At 44.7% G+C, this 12,195-nt stretch overlaps 1 protein-coding gene across 1 annotated transcript; it reads left to right on the top strand.

The window, feature by feature from the left end:
* Nucleotides 1-658: 658 nt before the first annotated feature.
* rorcb (RAR-related orphan receptor C b) lies at nucleotides 659-12,005 on the top strand. The gene is made up of 10 exons (XM_056596662.1): nucleotides 659-1,314; nucleotides 5,624-5,709; nucleotides 5,848-5,989; nucleotides 6,194-6,733; nucleotides 6,968-7,089; nucleotides 7,265-7,397; nucleotides 7,597-7,704; nucleotides 7,977-8,087; nucleotides 9,065-9,177; nucleotides 9,483-12,005. The coding sequence occupies exons 1-10, from the start codon at nucleotides 1,302-1,304 to the stop codon at nucleotides 9,642-9,644; spliced, it is 1,530 nt and encodes a 509-aa protein (XP_056452637.1). The 5' UTR covers nucleotides 659-1,301; the 3' UTR covers nucleotides 9,645-12,005.
* The last annotated feature ends 190 nt before the right edge of the window (nucleotides 12,006-12,195 follow it).

Below are 12,195 nucleotides of genomic sequence, written 5' to 3'. Positions count from 1 at the left end.
CTGCTCCACTAACCTACTTCAGATAATCTCCCTCTGACTTCTTGCTCTTTATAACAGCCTGTCCAACAAATTGCATCATCATAACTCCAACACATGTACACAAACACACACACGCACACACACACACAGACACTCACACACACGCACCTACACATACACACACACACACACACACACACACACACACACACACACACACACACACACACACACACACACACACACACACACACACACACACACACACACACACACACCACTATATTACAATCACTTTAACTCATCCATCATCAGATTCTTATGTTCACAGAAACATGCTTGTTTCATGTTTAATGGAAAATAATACCAGTTAATGAATTGCATAAAGTATCATTAAAAAAACAAGAGACTTCGGTTTTTTGTCACTCATAACGATATTATGAGTGTAATATTTACATGTAAATATTATGTAAATGTATGTAAACGTTTCAATGCTTTATGTAAATAGCAATGCACGGTCGGTATTAGGTAATAACGATCTGTTGAGTAGGTAAGGTATTGGCAGCCTAAAGTATGAGTAAAAAATGTGGCTTTCGCTTTAATTGCAGATATGTGATAATTGTATGGGGTTGGAATTTGCACGTAATGTGAAACTACCAGATATTCCCTTCATGACATTTATTGCAAGATGTTGAACTTGGTGACGGACGCGTCTTTATTTATTCTATAGACGATATAACAATTAATATCCCGATATGAAGTAGTCTCGAACAAAGGAATGAGGAATCTAGAAATCACGATAGGTTTGATCGTATTTTGGTATGGCAAAAACAATCGCCAAGCTTCCTTAAACTCGTCCCCGAGTGCGCGGTCCCGCGAGAGGACTCGACGACGGTCCGCTGCCAGTGAGATCATGTCAGAGAATCCACGCTTGGAACTAAGTACTAGGTTAGCAGGGTAGACTGGGAGAAAAGCAAACGAGGAGAGTCACGGTAAAGGGGAGGCAGAATAACTGGGAGTCCTACAAGCCGAAGCCTCATCGCGGGGAGATTTCCGTCTAAAATAACATGTTATCGTGCAGGGACAGGATATCATGCGAGCAAGAGACACTTTTTAATGGTTGTTTTTCCAACGGCACACTCTGTTGAACGCGAAGGAAACATTATTGTCTTAATAACGAATTGACTTCGAGTTGTTTGCATCGAAGTTCATTTTAACGGAGCCAAGGTGCACTGGCTCGACTCTTTTATTTTCGCTGCTTAATCCCCAACTCCTGGCCACATGTAGCTGAGGACTGACTGCCAGGCAAAAAACAACTACACATGAAGATGAGAGGTGAGTGGTCATTATTGTTTTGTAAAAGATTAATAATTGTCGTTTTTGGCCGAACTTTGTGTTAACAACATGGTTGTTTCAAGGGCGAAATTGCCACATGCGCTGCACAGATACTGGCCTCAAGTCGCTCTGAGCGCCTGTGCCTTTTCTGTTGCGTATCACGTTAATGCCTCATGACTGCATAAACCGCTCCGAGCCTCTGCAAAGCTGCATGCTCTGGTGGTGACAACTTAGTTTCGCATGAATGTTTGTCTTCCCTCTGAAAACCCATTCATTGCATTTCCATGTATATAGGCCAAAGCTTTTTCCTTTTAATCTTAATTGCATTTTTGTTAAAGTAACGAATGCATTGGAACACTTCAAGAACGTCCCCAACATGTTATTGGGAGTTGAACTGGTAAAAGCCAAAGTGTCCATCATCATATCACACCTGGGACTCCATCCGTAGTTCTTTGCCTGGGATCCATGTTGGGTTATGCAATGAGGAGAGGGAGGGGCCAGTGGAACCACTGCTAAACAAATACATTATGTAATCCAGAAAAGTATACACTGCTCGGATAGGCCTGGTTCGGATTTTGAATTCATAATTGAGTTCGAACATTCTAGCTATTATAAAGCCAGATATCTAGCTTTATAAATGTATATTGTCTTATTTCAACTTTGCATTTAGAAATGTTAATACCAAGCCCTAATGCAACTAACTTCACTGCACGTATTACGACGATTGTTTGTTTACATGCGCTTGAGAAATTAACGTGTTTAGTTGAATGATGCATGTTGTTATTGTGGCGTTATCGGCATGGACCGCGGCTGTGGCAGAGGGAGAACGACTTGGCTGTTCCACTGACCTAGTTATGTCAATGAAGATTATGCATCGTTCAGCGACGGGCAGGAGTGGGACCGACTGGTGGAAGAGCCCTGCCTGCCGCAGACGGCTGCAGCCCCATGTGCGGCTGCAGAGCGCGCCCGAAAGGGTTCTTCTTGGAGGTTGATCTTGGAAGTTCTGTCAGCGTGGCAACAGCCTACAAAAACCATGCTATTGGGCAACAACTTTTAAAGAGCCTGATACCTATCGAATATACAAATTGGATATGAAAAGATACCATGTTAAATAGGCATTTTGGCCTATTAGTGTTGTGCGTTTAGGCTCACATTCATTTTATCGTCCAGAGCAAAAGCCAAGCTGACTCTGGCTTCATAGGGGAAAGAAGAACCTTAGCTGTTTAGGAAAGGTGGTCTTGGGGCCAACTGAACCTTGTCAAGGGAGGTCCCCCTTTCTGGCAGGATATCGAAATGTAAACAAACTAACTCGACAGGTCTTTGGATTGTCAGTTACTTTTAGCTTATTGAATCTGCAATAGTGGTTTAATAATGTTATTAAACACAGATGTGCCTGCTTGAGAACCTCAGGCACATTGTTGCGGGTAGACACAAGGATGGTTCAGTTTCCCTTTTTTTGCTCAATTAAATATAGAATATAAAAATTATGTTTCTGTATGGCTGAGTCCCATGACACTCTTGGCTCTATTCTTATCAGTGGAAAATCCCCCATGTTATCCTCCACTGTTAGGCCTATTTCAGTTCATACAACACAACCTTTATGAGCTCAACACGTATCCAGTTTGTCTCTGTGCATGTCCACCCTATAATCAGATGCAAAATAAAGCCTGATATGAATCTTCCATTTGGTCAAATGAATCACTGGATCTGGATTTTCTTGTGTTGTATCCAAATGTATTTTTTTCCCACAACCTTCCGTATAGCAAAGCAGCCGTGATAGCCAAATCTCCCGTCCGAGAATAATCTTAATGCAGGGTTATTTGAATGTTTTGCATTGATTGAACAATAACATCCAACTGCCTCGGAGAGAACCTGGAAGCCTTTTGTGAAACATGCTTCTGTGCATCTGTATGTGTTGTGTGAACATGGATTGTTTCTTCGCTACAGGCTCGTTGCTGTGGGACGGGGAATCAAAAATAGCCTTATTGTTGCTTGGGGATGTGTTACTGTGGGTTTGCTGCTGAATCTGTCATTTGAAGAGTCATGTTAATCAAGCATTGCCACAGACTCGGTTACACAGTAACCGCCGTTAGACGTTGGCCGCAGGACTCATAGTGGGGCGTCTCTCGTTGGCGTTTGCTCAGTGTTAGATAGCAAGAAGAAATCATCTATATATTATCTACCATAAAGTATGTTTCACGATTGTTTTTACTGGCCTACTACTGGATTGGGCCACAGACAAGATAACATGGCTAGCTTGTTATCGTTGTATTCCCTGTACACTTCCCCATTGTTACGGTGATAATACTTTGTTCCAGCCCGCCACGCCTGATGTGCTTTGTTTCTTGATCAGGGGTCGATTGTCGTTCAGGGTTGAGTGTCATCCTTTGATGTACCAACTGTTATTATGTCACACCTGTAATGTGTAATTAAGTGTAATTAATTATGGCATTTATGAAAAATGAACTCCGATTTTTTATAAGCTCTGGTATGAGCTGTGAGAGACAGGTATACAAATGGTAATGTGAGATCAATAGGTTTTAATTCAGGACGTGACATGCTAAGGCATGTCTGAAGAGAAGGCCCATGAATATGTGTGCATGTGTGGTTTGGGGCTGCTCTGAGGGGACCCTGATGTTGGACCTTCCTCCAGCAGGACCAGAATAGAAACGCTATAAGCAGCAGCCCAATGTCAGAGTTAAGTCATGTTTAGGCGCACTGCTCTGCTGGCATCTGGCCTTTAAAGTATGCCTTGGCTCGCATGGCCTCATACCACATGCAGTATGCCACTTCCCTGTTGCTCACTAGGCGGAAGTACCTAGGGTTTAAAGAGAAAGTCCTCTTTGGGTATTACCCTCCAATGAGATGATTCACTGCCAATGATTTGATTGGTTTCACTCAAACCAACAGTTGGTTATGTGTTCTAGAACTTGATTATTACAACCAAGAGTATACATATTCACAAGTTGATATGGGAATAAATAAAATATTCTAATTTGCATAATTATTGTTTATAGTTGGAACAAGGTTTGATTTTGATGCATCACACCCCTCCTGGTTCATTCCCTTGCCTAATATATTCAAAATACACTTTGGTAGCGAGGTCAAAGCCCTGTCGGGATGGTTTAACAGGGAAGGCCTCATAGTTAAATTCTCTCTCTCTCTCTCTCTCTCTCTCTCTCTCTCTCTCTCTCTCTCTCTCTCTCTCTCTCTCTCTCTCTCTCTCTCTCTCTCTCTCTCTCTCTCTCTCTCTCTCTCTCTCTCTCTCTCTCTCTCTCTCTCTCTCTCTCTCTCTCTCTCTCTCTCTCTCTCTCTCTCTCTCTCTCTCTCTCTCTCTCTCCGTGCAGTGAGAAACTGTGTCAGTAGGACAGAATGTCGACATGGACTGACAGACTGTTGCCCCTCAGTGACACGCTGACCACTGGGCCAGTCCCAGGAAGGAGCAGGGCGCTCTTCAGCCAATACCAAGCAGGCAGCCGGAGAGAGTGGGAGGGAGGTCTCTGTCAGAGGGAGAGCGAGCGCCTAGTGTTTGTGGAATGCTCGCAGACAGGAGTTATATAATCGCCACAACGGGGAGGGTGTGGAGAGAGGAGACCTTTTTCCATTGCAGGCCTGCAACAGCCCTTATAAGTCTGTTTTAACAGTTTAAGTTTTCATTTGAGGAAAAATAAAGAATACTTTTTTCTGTGGTTTTGAATCATTAGAAAAGTTGTTTTGAAATGGTTTTCCATATATAATATCCTCTCTGTAGGCTGGAGAGGGGGAGGGAATTTTGCCCTCCCCCCAAATCATTCATGAAGTTGTAGGATATGAACTTGACCTTTATCATTGTTTAAGTGACACATTCGCCTGTGATTTTGGTCTCGTACTATTTCTGTGGGTGTGTGTGTCTCTTGATGTAGTTAAAGCTGTATATATCTACTCTGTCAGGGCAACCAATCCTTGTCTTTGCGATTATTTAGCTCCAAATTACATTTTTTGCAGCAAGCGTTTGAATGCGTTTTCTGCTTTGCTGTTTTAGCATTCTCCCGTAACCATTACCACATGGCCTCACTGAGACCTGCTGTTTCCCCTCCCCTCTCCCTCACCAAATATAGGCGAAACCACAGGCTTTGTGTCCAAGTGTTTATTCATCTTTAAATGACCCATTACTCAATGGTTCAATATCCCCAAACGATAAGTTGGACGTGGCTCTCTTTGAACGTCTCCCTCTTCCCTTTTGCTTCCCTTTGTCAGGTTTTAAGTTTTAAAAAATTCAACATTTTAATTCAGTGAAGTCACCCCCCACATGTCCATTCTGTCCCTGCAGCTCAAATTGAGGTCATCCCTTGTAAGATCTGTGGGGACAAGTCCTCAGGGATCCACTATGGAGTCATCACCTGTGAAGGCTGTAAGGTAAGGGCACGCTCTTATCCTCGGGGGAAAACGGTAATTCGTTGTATTTTAAATGCGTCACATATTAATTGCGTCTAATATGTGCATGTATGTCGTGGTGCAGGTATCTCATGCATTGATGTGTGTGTGTGTGTGTAGGGTTTCTTCCGTCGAAGCCAGCAAAACAACGCCATGTACTCCTGCTCGCGCCAGAGGAACTGCCTGATCGACAGGACCAACCGTAACCGCTGTCAACACTGCCGGCTGCAGAAGTGTCTGGCACTAGGCATGAGCCGAGACGGTGAGCATGGGAAAAAAACACTTGTCACTTGTCATGAGCTCCCTGGTGGAGTTAACTTAATCACTCAGATCAGGGGGGGGGGGGGGAGGGTAGTCATTGAGAGCTGTTGCTTCACCACGTTTCCGAGGACACAAGTTCCTGTAAAACAACATTTTGGAGCCACGAGTAATTGGACCGCGTTTGTCTTTGTCATCTCCTCATCAGCGGTGAAGTTCGGCCGCATGTCGAAGAAGCAGCGCGACAGCCTGTACGCCGAGGTGCAGAAGCACCAGAAGTCCCAGGAGGGCCTGGTCTCGGCGGGCGGAGGCCCCGGGGGTCTGTCCCTGCCCAGGGAGGAGGGCGTTTGTGGGGCCGCAGGGGAGGACGCAGAAGGAGGCCTGAGCCGCTCCTACAGCACCGGAGGCTCCAGCTCCGCCCTCAGCGACCTGGAGGACATCGCGGCGCTGCCCGACCTCTTTGACCTCCCCCTGACCCCCGAGGAGGCCAGCGACTACTCCGGCCTGGACCTCCTTGGGGGCGGGGCTGGAGACAGCGCCGGGAACGCCTCCAGCTGCTCTTCCTCGTCCTCCTCGTCCTCCTCGTCCCTGTCCAATCGGAGCTCGCCGCAGCAGACGAGGATGGACGGGGCCGACGGGAGCGGCATACCGCTCATGCACACACACTCTCGCACGCACGCGCTGCTCGTGCACGCCCACGCCTCTCTGCTGGACCAGCTGCCCGATGACTGCTCCATAACGGAACTCGGTGAGTCCATCCTGATGGATTCAGTGGCCTCCAATCCAATTCTTCTCATAATTGTCCCATTAATTATCTTAGTCCTCGACCTAAAACCGACAAAACACACTTCATTACAATAACTCAGCAGTACATTGGTGTGCACACAGTGATCTATAGTGATTTATTGGCGTATTAGCATGGGTCTCCGCTAAGCGATGACACTTGTCTGATGAGATCTTGTATGTTTGCGTGTGGTTTCAGAGCGCATCACGCAGAGTATCTTGAAGTCTCACCTCGAGACCTGCCAGTACAGCGTGGAGGACATGAAACTCTTCACTTGGGTTCAATACTCACCCGAGGAAACCCACAGTTTTCAATCAAAGGTACACTTGGGTTAACTGGCGTATTGGATCTGTCTTTTGTAACATTAAACTGGGGTGTGTGAATAACCACTGTAGATGCTGGACTACTCTGCCTTCGGTTTTCCTGATTGGTAGTACTGATAATAACATTATTTTTTTATTTAATTATTTGTAATGAATTGTATTTCCTGTTTAGCCTGCAGAGTGGATGTGGCAGCAGTGTACCCACCACATCACCAATGCCATCCAATACGTGGTGGAGTTTGCCAAACGCATCGCTGGCTTCATGGACCTGTGCCAGAACGATCAGATAATCCTACTCAAAGCAGGTCAGCACTTCAACCGCAAATAATTCCCCAAACTGTTTCCTTGATTTGCTGCGTACAGTCCCATTTCGGCCGGTTAAAAACCAAGTGGGAAACCTGCTAACTGTTGCTCTCTTGTCTTTCTGTCTCCAAACCTTTACCTCTCCATCCTCTCCTCCTTCTTCCCCTCCTCCTCTTACTCTATCCGTGGTGGCACATGCAGGTTGCTTGGAGGTCCTGCTCATACGCATGTGCCGTGCGTTCAATGCAACCAACGGCAGCATTTTCTTTGATGGAAAGTTTGCTTCCGCTCCATTCTTCAAAGCACTTGGTGAGAGCTAGTGTAGTGTCTATGGTCCGTTCTGTCCATGACTGCGCATACACTAATCAAGGCTAGTGTCGTGGCTAGTGTGCTCATCCCGCCTTCAGGCCTGCTCTAACAACAACAAATATCTGAATTCACTGTTTGTTTATTCTGATAAAAAACATCTGTTACATAACTAGTAGGTAAATAGCAAAAACTGGGGTAATCTAATCTTGTCTAATTGAAAGATTTTTTTATGTTGAACGGGCCTCATGGAAGATACTGTGTTGTGTTTCTAGGTTGTGACGACCTGGTGAGCGCAGTGTTTGACCTTGGAAAGGTTCTCTGCCGCCTGCAGCTGTCGGATGAGGAGATGGCTCTGTTCAGTGCTGCAGTCCTGCTGTCCCCAGGTCAGTGCATTTCAATGCGGCCTTTCATGTGCATGTACTCCAACTCAAGACTATAATGGTGGACCTTTAGTTTTTTAACAAAATTGTAGACCTTCAATTTTAGTTTGCATATACATTTAAATATAAATGTATAGACTTTAACCATACCAATCGTAAGACCAATGTGACATTTAAGGACCTTGGACTTTATGTATTAAAGTGTAATTCCGGTGAAAATTGAACACATGAAAACAAATTTTCCGCATGAAAACCCATAAAAAAAGCCTCCATGTTATTGTCTAGGGGCACCGCGAACGCTTCCAAATTGGCATTTTTTAAACTCTAATATTGCTCAAAATAGCACCAAACCTATGCAGTAGCATGATTAGGGTCCCTACACATAAAACAAATCATTAACGACTTTGTCGGCCTACCGGGAGTTTATTAAAAAAATACTGTTTTGCAAGTCTGTGCCTTTCCGGTAGGTCCATGTTTCCCAGGAAGTCCACTCAAGACGATTACCGGCTACCGTAAATAATATAATAGAGGTGCCAACAAATGTAACTTAAAAATCTCCCCTCTTGATACTTGGCTGTTTTAAATGTGTTGGCGCCTCTGTTATATTATTTACGGTAGCCGGTAATCGACTTATGTGTTAGGGACCCTATTCATGCTACTGCCTAGGTTGATGCTATTTTGAGCAATATTGGTTGTTAAAAAATGCCGATTTGGAAGCGTTCGCTGTGCCCCTAGCCAATAACATGGAAGCCATTTGGGCTTTTACATTGCTCTGGGCAACTTTGGGTTTTCATGCCGAAAAAGAGCCTGGGTTAAAGTTTCGCCGGAATTACACTTTTAAGGATACAGTGTGAATGTGAATCAATGCCACTTACGCAAAGCTAGTTTTATAATGTAAACGTCAAGGTAAAGGGGGAAGATGTGAGGGAGATGACAAAATTAGGGATCTTATCTGATGGTGGTGTTCTGGTGTCCTGCAGATCGGCCCTGGCTGAGTGAGGGCCCCAAGGTCCAGAGGCTCCAGAAGAAGGTCTACCTGGCTCTGCAGCACAGCCTACAAATGAGTGGGGCCTCAGACGAGAAACTAGACATGGTGAGCTTGATATTGGATTTGAGGTGTTTTCGCGCTGGTTAGTGTTTTGTTGACCGGTTATGGGTTCGTTATGGTGTAAGGTTCGTACCCCTACCCCACCCTGTGTAGTCTAACCTGTAGGCATCTGATCTTCTGACCTTAATCACATGCATCTAAAAAATACTATTTTAGTAACGCTGATACAAGGATCTTCTACGTGACTAAATGGGGTTAGTAAATGACGGGGACCAATCTCCATTACCCTATGGAAAGTTGCATGTTGGACCTCCAAACCAAACATAGTGTTTACCTTTCTCTCCTTGCAGATGGTGTCCAAGCTGCCCCTGATGAAGTCAATCAGCAACCGGCACAACGACAAACTGGAGTTTTTCCGCTTGGTGCACCCCGAAACCGCCTACTGCTTCCCCCCTCTGTACCGGGAGGTGTTTGGCAGCGAAATGTCGGTCCCCGACTCCACCGCCAGCTAGACAGATGGACGGAGAGTGTAGGGAAGACCAGAGCAGGTAACGCCAGAGCAGAGAAGAGAGTAGGGTGAAGATGTTGACTCCCAACAACCAGCATATATTCAGACAATCCAGGATTTTAAATACTTGGTGTCTCATGATCCCAAGCTAGTCCTCCACTTTCCTCAGCAAAGCAGCACCTTACACCACAGACCGCACACTCGCTCATGCTCCTCTGATACCGTAGCATTACCGTCACCCTGATGTGGAAATGTGAGCTCACATAGCCTGAATAAGCTCAAAGCTAGAAGCTACAACACTTTATTTTATTTTCTTCTGACTGCTGGTCCTCCGGATCGGATGGTCATGAATGTACCTCATGTTTTAAGCACCAGTGCACAAGCAAGAACCAAACAGTGAATGTACAAACTTGCCACTCTGTGTTCAGAGTGTTCTGCTAAATAATTCTCCTTCATAAACCGTGGTGGTCGGTAAGAATATAATGTCTTTATATTCCAGTTATGTCTTATGTGTGCGTCGATACATCTGGTATGGTACACATAGAAACTCATTCTCTCTTATAACATAATTATACTGACCATCTCAGTGGGACCAAGATCATTGATTTTGTATATATTTTGTCCTGATATTATGAAAGTAAAGCAGGTATTACACAAGGCACAGCCCCGGCTGTCCCAATTGCTTTCATTATCTACAGTCTCGCATGCACACACCAACAGAGCCACTCCTAGCTGGTGTTCGGTGCTGCCTGTCGCAGGCCCACGATGTAATGCAAAGAGAAACCTCAGTCCCACACTCCCCCATCCCTTGTAAATGCCACTCAGTCAGGAACAGATCAAATTATCTCTAATTTATATACACATTTATAAACAAATATTTTAAATAAGAATGTAAATAGATAATTCTATTAAACTGGGCGATCAGGCGTGAGTGCAGTACACAGGGGGAGAAGAGAGGCGAGCAAACGCGATACAGGGAATCACACTCGCTCATGAGAAAACGGATACTCCAAGGAAAACACTCAATTCTTTGGACCATGCTCTCAGGTTTCCATGGCAACCTCCCCTCTTCCCCCCCCCCATCGTACTATAATAAAACGACCCCATCTGTTTGAGGTCATTTACTGTTGATATGTTGGTGTTGGCAAGCGTGGACACTCATCTCTCGCCCAGCAAGGCAGGGAGACCGATCTGCCCACGCAAATGCAAAGACATTATCGGGATCCTGCGCCTGAACTTTCACTCGCCACGTCGGCTCTCTACACTCCTGAGAGGAGGACGTGGAGGGGATGTGATGGCGGGGCAAAAGTTTAATTCATGAACAATGTTGTAAGAGCATTTTGAAACCCAGGGTTTCCCCATCCCCTTGCATATTTCGAACCAGCAGGTATTATGTGTTGTGGACATGTCTTTGGTCGGGCGCCTCTGGTTACTGGTCGGACATCGGCCGGCTTAATGGGTATCTTTGGCGCTGTTTGGAATAACTGTTATTTTTGCCTATTTGCTGTACCTCTCTCCCTCAGTAGTACTAGGATCCGGTAGTTGTGGAAACACCAAGCACTTATTCCTTCTTCTCCTCACAGGGCACTAGCCAGTGGCTAGACAGAGACAACAGCAGCTCCCCCCCGCCCACCGGCCCCTCCGAGCTAGGCTAGCCCTTGATGTTCGTTGGAATGCATAGAAAGGCCCATGCAGACGTTTTTCTGTGTGAGCAACTTGTAACGTACTTGTACAGAGTTCCAAAGCTCCTCTTAAAGTTTACTTCACAACAACAAGCTTTATGACTAATGGAATAGAGATGCTGGCCATAGAGTGAAGATTAGTTAACAACGCATTGCCTGCTAGAAGGATTGGAACTGATGAGAAAGCATTCGTTTTCAGAACTTTAGGGGGACTGCGGGGGGGGGGGGCTAGCTGTGCTCCCTGAGGTGACCGTATCACTAGTGTCTTCTAGCCTTGTACACACCTTTGCACCTAAGATGAGACCCATAACTGTATAACTGTGGTGATTAGGGTTGCTCTATTTTTGTGAATGTTCTCACAGTGTCAAAAGTCCTTTTTATCCTAATATTGTAATTATTAGGATTATTCAGATTCATTGTACTTTTGCTGTGATTTTCATCTGTCAATCTTTCCACAATTTTTGTTTTTTGTCCTTGTCTTGTCAAGTAAGTGATCTACTTTATATTGAAATAATGGACTATTCCAAATTGGACTCCCTGCTCTTTTCTTCTATGACAAAACGTCAAACAATATGTTACTACTCCCGACACAGTGTAACTCAAGACACAGTTCAATATGTATTGTCATATATGTTGTCCAATAAGATAATTATATGGGGTTTTAAGAATGTAATAAAAACAAGTTTTGAAACAAGAATATGTCTGGATTACTGTGCTCAAAATGTGTTTCTAAATTCTTGCCATGGAGTCGACTATCTAGTTACTAGATAGTTGAGAAGTGCTATCTAGTTAACTGATAGTTGACTCCATGATGGCAAATATAGTGGTCTTACTTACTAACTTGTATTATATTGTGAAGTAGATAATAGATCA

Source organism: Gadus chalcogrammus, chromosome 8 (genome assembly GCF_026213295.1).
Source record: "Gadus chalcogrammus isolate NIFS_2021 chromosome 8, NIFS_Gcha_1.0, whole genome shotgun sequence".
Classification (NCBI taxonomy): domain Eukaryota; kingdom Metazoa; phylum Chordata; class Actinopteri; order Gadiformes; family Gadidae; genus Gadus; species Gadus chalcogrammus.
The sequence above is the reverse complement of the archived record's forward strand: the minus strand, read 5'-3'. Positions and strand labels throughout refer to the sequence as shown.

Excerpts from the sequence above, each read along its gene's own strand:
- rorcb (XM_056596662.1), top strand. Across the intron at positions 6,734-6,967 it reads CTGCTCCATAACGGAACTCG|AGCGCATCACGCAGAGTATC; the intron begins GTGAGTCCATCC and ends GTGTGGTTTCAG. Across the intron at positions 7,398-7,596 it reads GATAATCCTACTCAAAGCAG|GTTGCTTGGAGGTCCTGCTC; the intron begins GTCAGCACTTCA and ends TGGCACATGCAG.